Source organism: Lycium ferocissimum, chromosome 10, assembly GCF_029784015.1.
Source record: "Lycium ferocissimum isolate CSIRO_LF1 chromosome 10, AGI_CSIRO_Lferr_CH_V1, whole genome shotgun sequence".
Taxonomy (NCBI): Eukaryota; Viridiplantae; Streptophyta; class Magnoliopsida; order Solanales; family Solanaceae; genus Lycium; species Lycium ferocissimum.
The window spans coordinates 10,890,704-10,912,731 of NC_081351.1; the positions used below are offsets into that span (position 1 = coordinate 10,890,704).

Here is a 22,028-nt window from a genome sequence, read left to right on the forward strand (position 1 = left end):
AAGTGACCGTATAACTCCATCAGCGATGCACCCTTACTGTAACGGTTATACGGACCATTATACGGACCGTATAATATTATACGGACCGTATAAATGGTCGTATAATTCGCTTCTTCTCCAATCTTGTTCTCGTCGCTTCGTTTGATCTCCAATCCTTAGGGAGCCTTCTTAGCACTCGTTTAACACTTCATTAGCAGTCTAAGGGGTAATATAACTCTTCCTAAAAGCATTACTAAATCATCATTAGTCCGATACTTTGAAAAATTCTTTTGAAACACAACGTATACTTCGCCTTTCTTAATGAACTTTCTTCTCTTGCTTCGAACGTCTTTGAAATCTTAACTAGAATCATTAAGTAACCTTTCTCACTTATAGAAACCTCATATTCTTCCTACTATGCATTAGTCTAGCTATCACACGACGACATGAAATTTTCTGAGGCGTAACAAGTATCATGCATACTTCATAAAATCAATAAGATAGGCATATAGGTACAACAACACATAACTAAATAATGTCATCAATAGAAATCAACCAACGTAGGGATAAGTTAAATCCAACTATCAATCAATCATCGAGTTGATATAAGTTCAGTCATCAGCCAATAACATAATTAACATGAATCCAATTGCGATGTAATTAAATAATGAAAGTATCTCAACCGTGTACACACATGCTAAATGGTATTGTTTCCCCAAATAGTTATGACCTGTAGGGGACCCATGGTGTCCATGTACCACTCGCTTCGGAATTGACCTCGGATCACGAGCCTATAACTAGGCCACATCCTTACCACCTGTCAAATGTACCTTTATATATTTATATCTCTATATTTTTTCACAATATGAATCTCAACATATTTTCAGTCCAACAATCAATTTGAACATGATCAGTCAATAATATCAATATCAATGCATACAAGGCACCATGCCACAAGTCATACAAGACTCAGATCAATTCACTCAACACAACATGAATATACAATCATCTCAAAGAGTATATATTGACTCCTTCCTTTTCAAGACACAACAATTCCATCTCAATTTGGTATAGGAAGAAATGGCACAAGCCCGCATAATCAAAATTCATACTAACCAATCATACTTTATCCTATCAACTTCACTACATATACAATCAACTAACCAAAGTTCAACTCAAGTAAACCGTAACCTACCTCGAAGATGAACTAGGAATGCAATTATTCTACAACAGCCTGTAATGACCCGCTAGGTCGTCATGGGAGCTTTGACCATCTTACCCTCGCTAGCACCCTCCCGAGAATAGAAATGAGCTTAATGGGAACTCAAAAAGTTAGAAAACTAAAAACTGAAACTTGTGTTGGTTGTGTTATGTATTGTCTGAAACTTGCCTTCATTTTCGTTGGGGGAGAGGGGGTGACTTAGAAAACTAGACCTCCTTGGGAATTTAGAGGCCTCGGGTGAGCCCGTAGCGTATTTTTATGTATATATGCATTTTTGGTTTGCGTCTGTAGGGCCTCGGATTGGTATTGGGATTTTTGGATAAAAAATTGGTGGAAAAACCAGAGCTGTTGGTCAATATGGACCGCTGCAGTGGTGGTAGTACCGCTGAAGTGAGTCTGCCATAGCGGGAGGGAAAAAAATTAACTGAGGTCCGCCATAACGGGACAATTCCCGCTATAGTGGGACCGCCGTAGCGAAACGTCGACCCGCTTGAGCGTGTGTTTTATATTTCATATTTCGAACACATTCCCCATATAACACCAAAACAGTTTCCAAGAATAGTAAGTGGCGATTTTTTAAGGCTAGATCTTTACTCCTCACTGATGGTAGATTCTAATCTCTACGTAGTTCATTCCTTATTCTTCCTCAAGTTCCATGACTAGCTTAAGGTCCTCTAATGGTGAATGAAAGATTGGAACTCTAGAAATAGTAAACCCTTAGATAATGAATGGGTTGTTAATTTTATTATTGTTTATTCATCTAGGAGTGTAGAGTATCACTTTCTAGGATGAGAATTGATTACTTATGGAGGAAATTGCATATTGAGACTTAGGGTTTTAATAAAAATGAGAAATTTAGCTAAAAACTATTTGAAAAGGGATGAAATGATTAGAAAACCCATGAATTGGAATAGTATGATGATTGGGGTTGATTTTTTTTGATGAATTCACACCTAATGATAGTTCACCCATTGAAAAGGGTAGGAGTGGTTGGGCTGTCTTTTCCCAATTGCTATTTTGTTGAGTAGATAATCCAATACTCACTTAGATTTGTGATTTCTAGACTTTGAATGTTCCGAAGCTTTGCGAAAGGGGAAAGTTGTTGCAGAATAATTGCATTATTCTAATTCGGCGTTGAGGTAGGTTACGATTTACTTGAGTTAGACTTTGATTAATTGATTGTATATGTAATGAAGTTGATAGGAGAAAGTATGATTAGTTGTATGAATTCTGATTATGTGGGCTTGTGCCATATCTTCATATACCAAAACTTGAGATAGAACGGTTGTGTTTTGAAAAGGAAGGAGTCGATATATACTCTTCTTGTTGATTGAGATGGTTACATAATCATGTTGTTTTGAGTGAATTTATCTGAGTCTTGCTAGGACTTGTGGCATGGTGCCTTATATTTATTGACATTGATATTATTGACTGATCATGTTTCGTATTGACTGTTGGAGTGGAAATACGTTGAGATCCATATTGTGACCAAATACGGAGATATAAATATATAAAGGCACATTTGACAGGGGGTAAGGATGTGGCCTAGTTATGGGATCGTGATCCGAGGTCAGTTCTGGAGCGAATGGTCCGTGGACACCATGAGTTCCCTGCAGGTCATGACTATTTGGGGAAACAATACCATTTAGCATGTGTGTACACGGTTGAGATACTTTCATTATTTAATTGCATTGCATCTGATTCATGTTATTTCTGTTGTTGGCTGATGATTGAACTTATATCAACTCGGTGATTGATTGATAGCTGGATTTATCTTACTTCTACGTTGTCTAATTTCGATTGATGACATTATTTGGTTATGTGATGTTGTGCCTATTTTCGTATCTTATTGATTTTATGAACATATGCATGATAGTAATCTTAGTCGGCCTATGATATCTACTGGTACATAATGTTGTACTGATACTACCTTGCTGCACTTTTTATTTGAGTGCAGATTGTGTTCCAGAGATATCTTCCAGACCTCATCTCTAGTGTGAGGCCAGTTCCCGATTAGATCCAAGGGTGAGCTCTTATCCATTCCATGCCGCCTGAAGATCTTTCTTGTTGATGTCTATTTTCCGTACAAACATTGTTTACGCTTATAAACGCATTATCTATTCTTTAGATAGTTATGTTTTAGAGTCCTTGTACGATGACTTTAAGATATTTGGAGTTGTAATGGTAGGTTTCCGCACTTTTATGTTGATGGCATGACTAGACAGTTTTACGATTTAATTCTGGTTATCAATTTATAATTATTTAAAATGGTTTGATAATTGGGTAAGGGGATGGTTCGCCCACTAGGGGATTTGTGTGGGTGCTACTCACGACTACTTGGGTGGTGACACAGCCTTCGTCTTTCGCAAGGCTTCGGAACGTTCAAAGTCTAGAAATCAATTCAACCCCTTTCAATAAGTTTTTAGGCTAAAACTTCTATTTTTATTGGAACCCTAAGTCTCAATCAACCATTTCCATCATTAATAATCAAATTCTCATCCTAGGAGTGATAATCTATACTCCTAGATGTTAAACAACAATAAAATCAATACCCATTTTGTTGTTCAAGGGTTTTCATAAATTCTAGGGTTCTAGCTTTTCAATTCACCATTAATGAACCTTAGATGATGTATGGACTTAAGAGGATTATGAAATATAGGAAGTTAAAGGTTGAGACTTACCTTGACGAAGAGTGGTGCCCTAGCATTAGAGAAATCTCCTTAGTGTTCTTGGGAACTGTGTTTTGTGTTATGTGGGGAATGAGTTTGAAAAATGAATTATAAAACACTGTTTTTGCCTCTCGACGATTGTTGGAGCATTCGATGTTTGCTACGGCTATCCCGCTATAGTGTTAATGGTCCAGCTATGGCGGACCTCATTAAGTCTCGAATCTCCCGCGGTAGCGAGGTCGCTATAGCGGTACTACCACCGCTGCAGCGGTCCATATTGACCAGTGAGCTCTGGTTTTTCACCAGTTTTCACCCAAAATCCTAACACCAATCCGAGGCCCTACAGACGCTAACCAAACATGCATATCTACATAAAAACATGCTACAGATTCACCCATGGCCTCAGAATTTCCAACGGAAGTCTAATTTACTAAGTCACCCCCTAACAAAAATGAAGACAAGTTTCAGACAATGCACAACAACAACCAACACAAGTTACAGTTTTTAGACGTTTAACTTTTTGATATCCCATTAAGCTCATTTCTTTTCTGGGGAAGGTAATGGCAAGGATAAAATGGTCAAAGCCCGCATAAAGACCTAGCGGGTCATTACAAAAACTCGTACTTGTATCAGGACCCGATCCTTGATATATTTGACTATCAAACAAATTTGAAGACATTGTCTGATCATCTGAATTCAACATTTCATAAAGAGGCTCTGCTTTATTTATTTCACCCCTTTATCGAAAATCATTTTCTAGAAAAGTGACATCTCGTGATTTAATTTTAGTAATACTTCCATCTTCTAATTCACCAATGAACACGTGCCTTTTGGAGAGTTCTAAGTATCTTATAAAGATACATTTCTTCCCTTTTGGACTCAATTTTCCAAACTTACCAAATCGATCTTTTACATATACAGCACAACCCTAAGGTCGTAGATCATTCAGGTTTGGTTTATGAACAGTCCATAGCTTATAGGGGGTGGAAGTAACTGATTTAGAAGGCACTTTATTCAATATGTAGGCCGCAGTCAACAATGCATCCCTCTAGAAGGAGATAGGCAAATTGGCCTACGCCATCATGGATCTTGTCATGTCTAATAATATTCTATTCCTCCTTTCTGCTACGCCATTCTATTGAGGTGTGTAAGGAATAGTTAACTGTCTGGTAATGCCTTTTTCATTACATAGTTCTTCAAACTGTTTTGATAAATATTCACGACCTCTATCGGTTCTTAAAGTCTTTATTCTTTTATCTAATTGATTCTCAACTTCATTCATATATCTTCTAAAGCATTCAAGTGTTTCAGATTTGTGAGAAGTCAAATAGACGTAACCAAAATACGTGATTCATCAATAAACGTAATGAAATACAAAGCACCAGACCTTGCCCGCACATTCAATGGACCACAGATATCAGAATGGATTAATTGCAATGGGGAAGCTGCTCTCTTAGCCTTCCCAAATGGTTTATGTGTAATATTTCCAGCAAGACAACTTTCACAAGTTGGCATTTCGATTTTGGAGAAAGGACCTAAATGCCCTTCCATTGCCAATCTATTCATTCAGTCTTGCCCTATGTGACCTAATCTTGTATGCCATGTAATAACATCAACCTCACTGTTACTAGAATAACATGTCATTACACAACGGTCAACATAATAGTCATAAGTTGAAGGATTACAATCTAAAACGATAAAACCATCATAGGAAGTCCCAAAACATAAAAAATATTGTCTTGAGTAATTTTGACACCATTGTGACTAAACTTTAAATCGAAACCAAGATCTAGAAGAACAGACATAGATACTAAGTTACGTCGGATCTTTGGAACATATAGGGCGTCATGCAATATCAAAGATCGGCCACCGCGCAAGTCCATTTTTGCAAGAGCTTATCCTTTTGTCTTGAAGCTTTGCATTATTTTCTACATATATCCATTTTGATCCAGGTGAGACTCGACGAAACTCCATAACCGCTTCTCGATTACAACTCACATGGTCGGTGGCCCCTGAGTCTACAATCCACACAAGATAAGATTCAGTTAGTAAAACAGTGCTAGAAACATATGTAGCACTTAGAGATGCATTTTGAAATGACACCTTTTTTGGATCGGGACACTCACAAGCAAATTGCCCTGGAACATGGCAGTTGTAGCATTTCATCTTACTCTTGTCTTTCTTCTTGAAAAATCATTTTCCTTCTTGGGATTTGATTTGTTCTTTTTCTTGGAGGGTCCTTCTCCGGTCTCCTTACCCTTTCCGTCATTTTTTCAATTCTTCTTGTGCTTGAAGCCAGAAGAATTTGTGCCACTTGATTCTACCACATAGGCATTAGATATAGTTTTGGCAGCACCAAGGCGCTCGTCTTCAAGCTCGACATGACGGGCAACATCAGAAAAAGTTTTGTGTTATCATTATGGTTTAAGTTAACCTTCAAGTATTCCTAACTATTGGGAAGAGACCGGATCACTACCTGAACCTGCTGCTCATCAGAAAGAATATGACCATCACTTTTGAGTTGATCAATCATGTTAGACGTCACCCTTAGGTGTTGTTTGACATTGTGATCATGACGCTTCTTAAAAGTGTCAAATTTGATAGTCAGCTATCTAAGGTGGGTCATAGTAGTACCCCCATATATCTCTCGTAAGTGTGACCATATAGCATGAGCCGTGGGGTGTTCCTCACATTCGCGAATGAAATCATCAACAACAGAACTCACAATAATCCCACATGCAGTAAAATCTTTTTTTTTTCCATGCATTGTAAGTTTCCAGATCTCTTCTGTGTTGGGTAGTGTTACCCTCTTATGGGTGAACCAAAACATGATTAATACCTTCCAGAGCATCTTGCTCTTCCTGTACTTTCCACATTTTTTGACTCCAGATATCGTAATTCTCACCGTTTAGTTTCTCACCCTTGTTTAAATCAACAATGATGCTCTTAGATGACATATCTGTTGATTAAGACAATTAAGCAAGTTTTTCATACATCAATATTTACTTTAACAAATTTATGCATGTGATATTCGCACTCAAGAAAATTAATTCCCATAAATGACTTCACATTTAGTTAAAATCGAGTCATAAAGTTTCCGATCATCATCTACAGTCTAAACGTTCAAACAAAAATGAAAAAAAAAAGTAAATCTCGGTGTCAATATTATTTTAATAACTTTCAATTAAGTCTCAACCCATTTAAAAAATAAATAAATAAATGTCACGACCCAACCAGAGGGCCATGACGGGCACCCGGTGTTAACCCATCCGGGCACCTCTTATCGTACATTCACATTCACATCTAGGTGGACCACATGGCTTACTCATAATTTCCATACATCAATAGTACTAATCTCATTGGGGAACAACACATTTATATCATCATCAACAACAATTCCCATATCCATATACCCAAGCTGATGGGGCTATCAAAATAATATACAAAATGAGCCGACAAGGCTGCAAGACATCTAACCATACATAACTGTCTACGAGCCTCTAAGAAGAGTATGTCACATTATATAGGTGGGACAGGACCCCGCCATGCCCATAGGTATGTACACAAAATAATAATACCAAAAGTTATAGCTCCGGATGAAATGGAGCTCCTCTATGCAGTCCCTGACGAAGAAATCTATGGATCAAGCCTGTCTCCCTGTCCACCTGCAGGCATGACGCAACGTCCACAAACAAAAGGACGTCAGTACGAATAATGTACTGCGTATATAAAGCATAATCAACATCATAATAGAAGCGTAATGAGTGACATGAGATAGAGAAGCTATAAGATAATGAAGCCACTTGTACCTCTAGCGTTGTTTATCATATTTACTTACCCCTTTCTCTATTGGGATCTTCCATTTCATACATTTATACTTGTAGTAATATCGTGCCTGACCATAGAGATTCGGTGTCTTACATACCCGACCATAATAAGGTTCGGTGTTATACATACTTGGCCCTACCAAGGCTCAGTGTCATCCGTACCCAACTGCAGAGGTGCGCGCGCGATAAGTATCATACCCGACCATATAAGCTCGGTGTTACATAATAATCATACATAAGAGTCCATAAGTATCATCAACATTGTTACCATTATCGTTTTCAATACATTTATCCCTAGTAGATCAACTATCATACGAGGGAGGAAAATAGCATCGTGAAAGTATCGAGGATCATGAGCTTTAGTAACTTTAGAGATAGAGTCATTTGGAGGACATTATGGAACTCATGAGAGGGTATATAACAAAGGAACCATGCCTTAATGAAAGAAGGGTTAGCCTTACATACCTCTTTGTCTTCTTAACTATTTAACGTTCACCGTCAAAGCTTGAATAATCTACATTTAGAAGGATTCATACCATGGTTAAGCCTTAATGATACTCTTAGATTCAAACTAGAATAATTCATGATCTAATGAAAATTAGGCAGCATTTCCCCTATTTTGTCAACTTCCACCATATTACAAAACAACTCCCAACAACCACAATAACATCCACAATAGTATAATCAGTGATCACATTCCATTAAGCCTTCAAAATTCATCCTTATGTTCAACTTATATCAATAACTTCACACCCATTTTAACACATTTTCATACAATGCTTCCTCATTACTATTACTATCTTCCATAACGAGATTATATCCATATTATACTAAGAATCAAGACTCAAGTTAGCTTACTACTCAAAAACATCATAAAAGTTACATTTAGCCCTCATTTTCTACTTTCTTCTTTTACCCAAGTTCTTCAACAACCAAGCATTCATGATAACATGAAATAAGCATGAAAACTAACCTTTTATCTCATGGGAATGAGCTTTGGAGCAGCTATCAACTTGTGTGAAAACCCCAGCTTCAATACCCAAGAATCTCTTGTATTCTACTAACCCTAGCAAGACTTCTAACACATGGGTACCTTGATTCTTGCCTCTTACTCTTTGTTTTCTCTTGGGTTGGGGTGGAATATGCTTGGAGAAGGGTTTGGAGCTCTCAAGACTGGTGGAAAATGATCAATGAAATAAATGAACAAAGGCCATCTATTTATACAAAAAATTAAAAATCTGCCCGATGGACTTATACGGACCACTTATACGGTCCGTATAAGTGGACCGTATAACACCACCATGGGAAAGTCCCTTTCTGTAAATGTCAAGTTATACGGACCCCCTTATACGAACCGTATAAAGTTATACGGATCGTACAAATGGTCGTTTAACACCACCAAGAAAATGATCTTTTCTGTGAAGGTCATGTTATACGGGCCCTCCTTATACGGACCGTATAAAGTTATACGGACCGTATAAGTGGCCGTATAACTCGCAGTTATGCGAAACTTCCTCTCGTTGATTCGTTTGACTCCCAATCCTCGTGGGACCTTCTAGGCACTTACATAATACTTCATTAGCCATACAATAGGCTCTATATCAGCCTCTCAAGATATCACCAAATAAATATTAGCTCAATTATAGCGAAAACCCTTCCGAACACGACTTATATTTCACTTCCTTCAACAGACTAAATTTCACGTATTCATACACCTTCAAAACCTTGTGGTATGCAACTTAAGCTATCTAATATCTTTCTTAATCTCGTAAGAACTTCATGTTCACCTTAAGCTCGCATTGGTCTACTTTCAAGGCAACAAATCCGGAAATTTTCGAGGTGTAACAATAAATAGGATATAAAAGAAAGTTAAACAACATAATTCCATATATTGAAAAGAAATTCATAATGCAAATTACAAGTTCATAAGGACATGACTCTCCCACTCGGCTTCAAGTATTCGAACATGCAACTCAAAATGTTGACTTGGCCAAACCTCGTGATAAATATCAATTAAAATACTACCCCAAGGTTCTCGGAGGGAATCTACTAAAATTGAACAAGCATCCCAATCCGCGATTACAATAAAATTGGCAAGTTCATCACATTTCAACTGAATGAGTTCAATATGTTCGGGCACTGAATCATTAGGAGACATCTTAAAAGCCTTAAACTCTTTGAATTTCTTCTCTCCTTCCCTTCGTATAGCCCTTTGATCCCTTAGTAGGTTTTGCATCGCCCTGGGGACATTATTCCTTATGACTTCATGTCCACGGAAATGTGTCCTACGACGACGTGCTCTTCTACGTTGTTCCCTTGCTAGATTTCGAGAACTCCCGCTTGGAGTACTTCAAGCTTGTCCCTGTCCAACCATGTTTGAAATAGGAATAGTGAAACAATAAGAATTGATATACCATTTAATGTGACAACACATGCCACAATTACTTGTAGAAGAAAAAACTACATTTAAGGATCATTTACCATTGTAATGATGTGGCTATCGAGAGATCTTTAAAAAAAATGGGACTTTTGAAAAAACAAAAAATTCAGTCTCTGCCACTATTCCTCAAAATAAAAATAAAAAATTGCATATTAGGAATTGTCATTGGTTGTGACAATTGATTCAAAACATCGCATAAGACTTTTTGAAAGTTAACCCAACTAAGAAAGCATGTACTGTATGCCAACCAAAAGTAAACTTGACAAACAATAAATATTCTAAAATGAATGGTTCTGCCAAGAATACCCGAAAGTGTACAACCTATCCTTTAAAAAAAAATTTATGTCTGTTAAACCAATATGCGGGAAAAACAAATTGAAGGAAATTTGACTTGGAAATATAACCAGCTTAACTTGAGTCAACTAATTATTTTTTGGCATCATCATACGTGAGAAAGGTACAAAACAAAGGCAATGTTTGCCTGTTCAACAGCCTAGTTCCATATTCTTTTAAGGCAAATATATATTACCACATAACTGATCCCATTAATGAAAAAATGCAATATAATTTTTTTTTTAAATAACCATTACTGCATTCCAAGGCAATTCCTTTTCTTGAAGAAAAAGATATATCTAGGAACACCAAAATACATACATAGCACAAGAAGAGAATGTCCGTATTTCAGAACCAGTCAAATTAGTGGACTTATTATTTTAATACATGATCGACTATTCACAAGTCCCAAACCTTCAATGAAACAATATATTCGGCATTAACACAGAAACAACAACTCCTTTTAATTTGTTGATATCACGCAGACAAATACATCTATCCCAAATTAAACATTTATTCGAATATACTTCTCTTGGTTTCAATGCAAAGAACCACATCAAATTAAATAAAGAGCATCATCAATTTCTCACACCTACAGTGAAAAGGAAAAACAAATTTTCGCACAATACTATCGCAAGACAGCAACAATATATTTTCTATAGTCTCTTTTTATTCTTGGTTCAATTTTAACAAGAAAAAGAATACAAACGTGGGAGCAAATATTCATAACGGTACTGTGCTTTCGTGAAAGAACTTCGAAACCAGGAAATGAATAATCCTAGGCTCTTGATACCAATGTTAGAAAATAATAATGGGGCAAGAACAACGAATTGTGTACCTTTCGATTGCAGTGAAAATCGTTGAATTCACCACCAAAAAATAATTTCCCAAGATCAATTTTGTCTCTCTAGGAAACAAAATTCTATTCACGAACTAGATATCCTTTTTGTATGTGTGTTCTTTAGGGAGAATTTTAGAAGAGGAGAATATTTTGCAGACTTGCAGTACTTAGAGAAAAAACATTCTTCTTTCTTTTAAAAGAGAGGATTCACAAAGTTTTCTTTTCAACAAACCCACAGATAGCATTAGATTATATCGTGGGTTAACTTCTAATATTCTGCAAGTTATCTTTCTAAATGGGCCGGGTTGGGTTCACATGGGCGACCCACGACCCAACCCAAAAATAAAAATCCAACAGAAACTGGTTCTGAGATTAGCCTTCCATCTTAACCATCCTCTGATACAAATGAAGACAAAGATGACCCTCAAAACCAAAAACAACAACAAGAAAAAGAAGAAATAATCTCTCAATCTTTTGAGGAATTTCCAGTTGTTAAGTTCAGCCATAACAAAAATCAGCATCTCCACCTATTTCTTCCTTGGCTGCAGAGGACAAACCATATATTCAAATGCAATCTCACAGGCAAAATGGTAGTCTGATTCTTGAAGCTGTTTCTGTTTCTCCATAAAATCATATTTGCGCTCAACACGTTGACGGTCGCCTTGTTCTCACCATAATCACAACTTCAACAGAGCCCCCCAATGAAGATCACGATGCCATGTGGGAACATTCTTATATGTTAATCTCGCTGTTACATCAAACAGGATGATAGCACATTGGCCATGAATGCTGCAGACTGATAGTAGGAAGTCAATAAGGTATACAAATAGAATGATTCCATCATACCGATGCTAATAAAAGAAAAATATATATATCAGTGATGCCCTGTAAAGATTTAGCTGTGTCAAAATTAAATAACTTATCCATAACAAAAACATTGAGTTAAAATAAAATAACAAATTACTTTTTTTTTTCTATGAAGTAACTAGTTTCCATTAACAAAGGCAACTGGAAGGTGTCATATTACAAAAGCAAAAGCTTGGGAGCTTTTGAATCTAAAACAAAAGCTTACTAGCTTTACAATTGTACTCTACGAGGTTTCATTTCTTGAAATGTCTTAATACTAGCATCATTAGAAATATTATCAAATACATCTTTTTCTAGATAAGGCACCAAACAACCGCTAAAAATATCATCACTTATTTGACTCCACAAGTCATTCTTGATAAACTTCATTGTCGAAAAAGCTCTTTCAACGGATGCAGTGGCAACTGGCAGAAGCAAACCAAGTTTCACTAAGCGGAATACAAAAGGATAATTTGAATGCTTCTTTGTCTGAACTAATCTTTTCGGAAGAGCACAAAGCCCTTTTAGACCGAAGAAACTTTCATCGACATCACGAACATCAATAATGTAACTTGCAAGTTGATTCTCAAAAACACTTATGTTGAACTCATCAAAGTCATCTGGATATAACACAACCTTTTTCATTATCTTTCTAATGTGGAAACTTGAAAATGAGTCAATTGGATTCAAAGAAGAAATTTCATGAAGCAAATTAGTCGTCGCTTCGCCAAAACGATCTTTAAGTTCTTGAAGTTACCAATCAATAATATTGCAGAACACTTCAACACGATAATGATGTGAGACAGTATTGTCACCAAGTCTTCGTCGTGATCTTAAAGAGCTAACATATGGCTCCTTAAAGTTAGGTACCAAAATGTCATGCTTGATACAAAATAAAGATACTTAAAAAATAAGAGAATCCCATTCCTCATCCCTATACGCTTGCAACCTTTTTTTTTTTTTTTTGCTACTTCAAGAGGTTACATGGCATTTGCCAAATCGTGCTCCTTTTTTTGTAAGAACTTATTAAGCTCATTTGTGATTGCTAAAACCTCACTCATCAAATGCAACATTAACACAACCTCATATGTTCAACAAGCTTCGAGATATCCCATTGCCTTGGCTCTTTCATCCATTAATCGTGCATCATGAACAAGTGATTGAAGAACATTAACAATAGAACCAAACATAAGAATAAAATTGTTAAAAGATTTATAATGAGATCCCCAACGAGTATCACAAGCTCTTGAAAGACCAAGTTCTTCATTCAAGCCCCTACCGGTCGTAAGCTCACACATATCTAATGCCTCTTTAATTCTTTCTTTTTGAGAATCTCGAAATTCATCCATACGCTTAAAAGAAGATCCCAATACATTCAAAATATTTGAAACCAATACCACAAGTTTTCCCACTTCAAAGCATTTTTTAGAGATCGCAGCAAGAGTTAGTTAAAGTTGATGAGCAAAACAATGAATGGAATGAGCCGATCTACTTTCTTGCCTAATAAAACATTTTAAGGCCATTGATCTCACCTTATATATTGCTTGCCCCATCATAACATTATCCACGCACATGTGATAGACTCAAGGAATGCTGAGCAAGTAAAGTAAGCTAGTAAATTAACGATTGCCCTCTTCAAAGATAAAGCACTAGTATCTTGAACATGAACAATGTCAATAAGTCACTCCATCACAAATCCTTTTCTATCAATATATCCTAAGACAATCGCCATTTTCTCCTTGCGTGACACAACAAAGACTCATCAACTAGTAAGGCAAAGTAGTCACCATTTAATTCCTTAAGAATAGCTTTAATTGTTTCATTTTATACATGAAGTCACAATATCTTTTTGAATCCCTGGAGAAGTCATTTGATCATTTTGAGGAGCATGTTCCAGTACATAATCAGGAATATTACCACACTTTTTCGCATATCATGAGAGAATTCTTAGAAAATTACCCCCATTAAGTGATGATTTAGATTCATCATGACCTCGAAATGCAAATCTTTGAGTTACAAGAAGTCTTACTACATCAACTGAACCACTTAAGCGAACCCAATACGCATGCTTAAATTGATTAAATTGTTGCCCAAGTGCAAATTGAATGGACTGTTTTTGTCGCAATAAATATTGACATTTCTTTTTTGATTGATTATGTATGCTGTTCTGTTGACCAATATGTCCCCTAAGACTACTCTTTTGGTGCCAACTCTTAAACGCAGTAGTTGAAAATACTTCACCTCCGCCTTGATGAATGTTATGGTCTTTAAGTAGATAACAATACAAACAATAGACTGCATCTTTACTAATACCATACTCCAACCAATCATGATATACATCATCAAACCATTCGGAATTAAAACGATGCATTGATCCAGAAATATTCGTTTGAGGGTACTCACGCTGAAGCAACCGAGGTTGACAAGGGCCATTCTAAAGGTATGCTCTTCTAATAACATCTCGATGATTTGGATGATAGTCCAAAATTGGGGTTCTTTTACCCGGATCATACTTTAAAGTACTTAAATCAAATTCTTGAGAAGAATGTAATGGTACTTCTGAATGGTTGGCATTTGCTTCTTGGTTAGGTTTACTAGGAGACGCTAAACTTGATTTTGGTACTTTGGTAAAATACTCCTTCACTGAATGTTGAGATTGAATCGTAAAATTAAGAATTTAGTTAGAACATAAAAGAATTAAACAATTCTATAGACTAGTTACCAACAAATTAAAGCAATTAATCTAATCTTCACAGCAACTATATAGAATTCTAGAAAAAAATCTCTTTGCTATACTGATATATTAATTGCTTGTCCAGTTGTCCTATTAGGATTTAGGAACATGCTAAATTCACAATAGAAATTATCTTTGTAGACCTTTTGTATATAAAAATGAATTTGTGTTTGAATGCCTATTCTTCTGAGGAAAAACAGAAAAATAAAGGAACTAAGAACTTACCGAGAAGGCCATGAACAGAGACTGAGAGATACACCGACGATCAGCAGCGGTGTCGCGATGACCACAACAGCGTCGGCGATGATCAAGTATCAATAGAGCAAAAAAAATAAAAAATGTAAGAGGCTAAGAGCTGTATGGTCGTGTGGAATGTGGAAGACTGAGAGAGTAAGAAATACGCAATAGGGTTTTTTTTTTATTTTTTATTTATTATTATTTGACTTTTAGATTAGGGATTTTATTCAAATCCCAATTAGATCTGCCCATTTAATAAATGACGTCATTTTGTTTATTTTAAAAAAATATTGAAATGCTTGAAGCTGAAATATTGAGAATATGTTGCAAGTAGGGTTTGAACCCGCATCCCATGGGCGAATCTGAACCACCTTCGCCGCTGAGCTAAGTCTTTGGTTTGTAATAAGGGGGGTTCAATATTTAATATATACACATAAAATAAAATTTTAACGCTATATAAACAGTGTAATTTTCCACAAAGGGGGTTCGGATGTTGCGCAACGCGCATATTTAAAAGCGCGGATCCTTAATCAACCAAACTTTTACTTACTAAGCCTTTTCTTTTTTGAACTATATATGAAAGAAGTCCTAAATATTTAAAAGTTCAAAATCAATAACTGTATCATAAAATATATTCTAAATGCATTGTCATTTTTTTGTTACACTTATTCTAACAAATGAAAACTCTCAATATTCTTTTATATATTATGCTATTTCACTACTAAATGAACATAACATGAATTAACATGGAAAGTTACCCGGTAAAATTCATGGCTAATCTTATTTAGCGACGGATTAGTAACAAATTATCAAAAATATTTTTTAGCTGCGGGAAATTTAGCGATGGATTAACAACGAATTTCGAAGCTAAATCCATTTTTTTCTGTAGTATTTATTGTCAAATGAGGTACGTACTTTGGTCATGCGCAAAGCGCGTACACTGAAACTAGTATGGTGATAAACTGGAGTTGATAAATGGAAATGGCAAAATTAAAGTAAAACTTTCATACTCCCTAATTTTCAATTTGTTGCCCTCAAATTTATTTAAAAAATTATATGTTCATTAAAGTGTATCTTTTTAGTTTTTTGAGATATACGCCAAGCGGATCTAGCCGTAAAGTATTGGTTCACATGAATCTAGTAAATCTTTTTTATCCAAAATAGTATATTTGTACTAAAAAATTTACTAAATATCAATAAGTATTTAATTGTAACTCAATTGTTGTTGTTGTTGTTGTTCTTATTATTATTATCATTAATTATCATTATTATTATTATTATTATTATTATTATTATTATTATTATTATTATTATTATTATTATTATTATTATTATTATCATCATCATCATCATCATCATCATCATTTATCATGATCATTATCATTATCATTATCATCATCATTATCATTATTATTATTATTATTATTATTATTATTATTATTATTATTATTATTATTATTATTATTATTATTATTATTATACATTAATTTAAATAGTTGTAGAAGCACCCTTTGGACTATGTTTTGGACCTCCTTTACTTGGTTGATTGAATATTGAAAAGGCCGGTGCCGAAGAATCGCTATCACCTCCACCATTATGTCGATTAGGTCGATTTATCAAATATGGCACATCATGTTCAAAATAATATGAACAAAAATAAAATAAGTTTTAGCTAGATAATCCACAGATATCGATCCCTCAATAATTCAAATCTATTTTTCACTGTTCTCACTTTCCTCTACCGAGGAGGAGGAGGAGGAGAAGGAGGAGGAGGATGAGGAGGAGAAGGAAGAGGAGTAGAAATTTCGAGTGAATGTATATAGATGTACAACTTTTCTTAAAGGGATAAAAATTGAACACAACCCACTTAAAATTCTATTAGTGAACCAATCGAATGAATTTGCTATAATTAATGGTCTTCTTTTTGGAAACAATGAAACGACAAGTGAGGTCTAATAGTTGATGTATAAATTTGGATAATGCAAGGGATGCAAATAAATTTACATTTTCATTTGATTTCTGTAACTAACAACTGAAGCATTTTGTAATATCGACAGCTAGGTTAAGGGGCTCCTAAAAGAAGATAAAAATATTTGCGCCCTCAGAGTAAGAATCAATATCATCGGACCTCTGCAACCCGAGAGACTTCATCACAAAAATCACCGTTGACACCTAATTTTTGACCTCCCATAATTTGTTTTAATTGCTCAAAGTACTTGAATATTAAATGGAGCAATATACGTTTTTTTCTTTTAGAAAATCAGAATGATTTTACAAACTATGCAGATAATAAACCATTTGAAAATTACTTCACAACAATTAATGATGCATTTTACTAATTTCAACCAGGAAATAGTGTAAATAGCTATTTATTTAATTGTTCAAATGATCAGAAATTAATCAGCAAATATTTACCCCATTTTAATTCAAGGAAAACTGATTAATACTGATTAATTGAAATAAATAATCATTTTTACCCCCCAAATTTTAGTTTCTGCATAACCAATTTTTAGGGACAATTCTCAAATTAATTATAATTAATTTAGATAATTAATTATGGTTATATTTGTAAATTACTTATTGTGTGTTTAATTATGGCTACAATTGAAATAATCAATTAGTTAGTCAAATAAGGCCATAATTGAAATAGCAAAATGTTTTAAGTCAATTAAGGCCATACTTGTAAATCCAATATTTTGTGAAAATCAGTCGTGTTTTTTTTTTTTTAAAAAAAAATTAATTAATTATTTAGTTTTAATTAAATTGCTTTAGTAATCACCCTTTGTAATTTTTGTCCATTTATTAATTTGCACATTTTTCCTTATACATATATATACACGCCGGTATATGCATAATAGGCATATATATATATATATATGAAGGTTGGCCTTTTTTTTTTTAAAAAAAGAAGAATTTCTGGCCGAGTCTAGCCCAACAAGGGCCAGACCCAGCCCAGGGATTAATTAAAGAGGGCAAAAGCCCCTTTCATTTTTATTCTCAGCCAAACAGGCCCCGCTTCCCCTTTTTTCTCTTTGTAACCCTAGCGCCGCCATGGAGGCGGTGGACCTGCGACTACGCCACCCTTGCCATTTGTGGCAAGATTTTAGATGTACCATGCTTTAGCAGGTCTGGTATGGCCGTTTTGAGTATTGCATTTAATGTTTTACATCTTTGCTATCAAATATCGTCCAAACACGGTATATTGCACCTTTTTGCTTTGCTTTTAGTCGATTCAACGGTAAAGACTCTATGAATCTTTAATTACTTTTGGTTGTTTGTGAATTTGAATCTTGGGTTGCTATTGGTCCACGAGGAACTGATAAGATCGATTTTTGGGGGGCTAAATCTGACCCTTCATCTATGTATTCGCTTTCTCAGCCGTTGTTATGGTTTATGATGGCATGTTATTGTTAAAATTTGAAGAGTCCCACATTGTTTGGACTTTGGGTTTTATGATTTTGGGGTTCTGTAAATAGAACGCCAACTTTGCAAACAAAAGGAGGACTTTTTTCGGAGATATACATATATGCACGAAAAAAAAGGGACTTGATTCTCTAGTTTTGGCAACTTTGCTTTGAAACTGTGATCTTGAGTCCAAAGTTAAAAATTTTGAGTCTTTTCTTTGTTCTGTGGCTGAGTTGTCAGGTGAAAGGGAGATTAAAAAAACTTCCAATTCCAAACACTCGACTAGGGTTGTGCATCAAAGAGGTAATCTTCTTTTGATTTCCTTTTTTTTTTTTTTTTTGTTTTTTTGTTTTTGTTTTTGTTTTAGTCATTTACATTCTAGTTGTTTGTATGATTTGATGTTTGATGTTTGTGGTTGTTTAGGATGTCTTTAGCCTTATAACGTTGGTTTTATTGTAGTTTAATATTGTTTCACTTAGTTCTGTAGTTATTTAGCTTGGTGTGCACCTACTTATTGATTATGTAGGCCTTAGGAGCTTTCTTAATAAGTTATTTGATTAGGTTATGAATCAGAAATCTCTTAATTTATGAAGACAATGTGTTTTAATAATCAGTATCTTGAAGTCACCTTGTTAATATGTGTTGGGATTTAGTCTTTCTTGATTTGAGATGTTGATTCATATCTGTCCCTTTTTTTATGTTGTTCAAAAGAGTCAACCATGAAAATTATAGTCACGTCTAAGTCTAAAAATTCGTAACTTGATTGTGTTTATTTGATTCTAAATCAATCATGTGTGATAAAGTTCAAGACTAAGTGATTAAAAAGGGTAGTTTAATCATGTCGTATTTTAAAGTCCATGTCTCCTGTTAATGGAGTCTTTTATCATGTTTAAAACTAGTCTAATGTTTATTAGACATATATGTTTTTTTTTCTTCTTGGATTTAGATCACTTTGTCCGATTCTAATTAGTTAATATGCTCTATTTTTAAAAGTGATTAAGAAGTGATGACTTGATTCATAATTTGCTTGTCCCCTTTTGCATTCCTCTTTTTTTATGGAATAAGTCCGGATTTTTGGGTAAGAGTCGAATTAAAGGTGATTCAAAACCTGAAATCTTTGAGTTTATTTGAAAATTCACAGGTACTTAACTAAGTCTAAGTCCACCTGCTTAATCATTTTGTTGAATGAAAGGTAATATGCCTTGATTGAAACACTAAACATCTTAGCTTGTGGATACAAGGATAATTAAATGACTATTTGGCTTTTAAATGTAACTAAGTATAACATTGTTTGTACAAGTAAAATTTATTTTAAAAACCTGGGCTTTTTAGAATTAATTTTTATTGTTTACTTGATCACTTGTGTGTGACACTTCATGGCCATTAATTGTTTCTCTTTGGAGGTTAATCATTCAGCATTTAAATTCACTTGTATGTTTTATGGTGTTTGTTTGGAGAATCTAAAAATGGAGAAAAGGTTTCAGTTCATAATCTGGTTTATCTTTGCTTTTGACATGACAGGAGATACTTAAAATTTTCATAGTTAACTTAATAGATATAACCGATGAATAGGTAAGCTTTAGCTAAGTGATTAAAAAGAGGCGATGAGATTTACACACTTCAAATACTACGAGCCTAACATATAAGTGGATTCAAAGTTGTTCTTGGTGTCTAATGCTTGGGGTTCCCGGAACATGTTTGTGTGGCATTAGGAGTCCATCTCTCCATTGTGTAAAATCATGGTATGTGTTTATGGTGTAGGATCATTAGCTTAGTATTGTCCATTTAGTTTTGCTTAGATTCATGAACTCTTTTATCATGTTTAAATTGGCTCAACTAAAAAGAGTTTTTAATAATTTATTTTCCATGTCTCTTCTTAATGCATTAATTTTCCTCCATGTATACGAATAGCTACTATATCCTCATGTTTTTTTTTTTCCTTCTTGTTTATTGAGTCCAATTTTCATTATTATTAACTTTGCACTATTCACTCAACAATTTAAAGAAAAAGGAATTTTTGTTTTCAATTGTGTCCGTTAACCGATTATACTTTTATCAAGTCTTATTAAGTCTACTAATTTTTATATTATACTAGTTGTCAAATTAGAAGCCAAAAAATAGTATTTTCTGTTAAGAAGCCTTTTTAGAATTAAAACCATGTTATTAGTCCATTCCCATTTTTCGAAGCCCACAAATATTTTCAAAACTAGGGTGAGGTATTTAATCTTAAGAACATTATCTAGTCATTTTTTTCTTTTCTAAACCTAATGTGCTTGGTTGCATTCCTCTTTTCTTTCATTTCTTTTTAAAAAAGAAAATAAAATGCTTCAGGCAGATCTTGGATGGAAACACACAACTTCTCTCTCTTCATTTGTTTGGATTTCAAAAGAAAACCAAAGCCCTTAGATTCCGTCTGCTTTCTCATGCAAAATGTTGAGAATTTTTTGTTTTGGCTCGTGTTCAATTTGTAAAAAAAAAAAAGCCTGGAATTAAAACATGGATTCAAAAAGAACAAAATCGATCCAATTCTAACACCCGAATCAACTCACGGAACAATCTTTAAGTCACTTAAAAAAATCAATTCTCTTATTTGGAAAACAAATTCCCACAAGAACTACTTTGTTGATTTTAGGGGTAGACTAATCATTTAAGTAATTAATAACTTGCTTTATTTTGCATTCGAAACTCGCTTTAATCATTTTGTTTGGTAGATTCGCGACCGTCGACGCTTTCACTACAAGGGTAAAATCGTTACCTTATTGCTATTTTGTTATTCTTCATTAAGACAAGTCTCTCCTAGTATAAGATGTATGTTTTGCAGTTTTGTTAGTTTCCTAAAGATAATTAAATGACTATTTGGATAGTCCATTTGAGTACATTAAAGTCTACTAAGTGAATGCAATAGTCTTATTACTTTCTTTATAGATTGACAAGTAAAATTTATTTTAAAAATATTGGATGGGCTTCTTTAGGGAGATGAACTTGTTCTAAATAGAGATAACTATAAAGTTTCCATATTCGTCTAGAGTATTCGAAAATCATGTTTATGATGTTGTTATGCGCACACAATGCGTCATGTGTTTGTTGGTCTATTTCGGTTAAAACTCACCTCATTGTTAATTCTCCTTTAGATGTTCGATAATATCACTTGTTACGTTAGTTACTTTGTTGTTTTTCTTTGGAGAACTACTCTCTTTTTTTTTTTTAGATACATGCTCTATTTTTGTCACTCAGGATAGTCCTGTTTTAGGACCTGTTATAGTTAGATTGGATAGTTGTTAAATTCAATTTCATCTATGGTTCTAAATCTCCACAAGGCTTAGCATTGAAATATACCCCTTAGACACGCACCTATTTCGGATCAGAGTCTTAATGTGTTAAAGAACCATGGTCAAAATTTCTTCCTCTAATCGCCAAAATGTATGTAGACTGTTTATAGTCTTTTCCAGGTTTTAAATCATATATTTGTTAGACGATGTCAGAAACTATCCATTA

General features: G+C 34.5%; 1 protein-coding gene across 1 annotated transcript; it reads right to left on the reverse strand.

Moving 5' to 3' along the window:
* Positions 1–12,388: 12,388 nt before the first annotated feature.
* LOC132034599 (uncharacterized) lies at positions 12,389–13,506 on the reverse strand. Its single transcript, XM_059424992.1, has 3 exons — positions 13,276–13,506; positions 12,915–13,039; positions 12,389–12,821 (listed from the first exon to the last, which is right to left on the reverse strand). Exons 1-3 carry the CDS (start codon positions 13,504–13,506, stop codon positions 12,389–12,391), a joined length of 789 nt encoding a protein of 262 aa, XP_059280975.1.
* Positions 13,507–22,028: the final 8,522 nt, after the last annotated feature.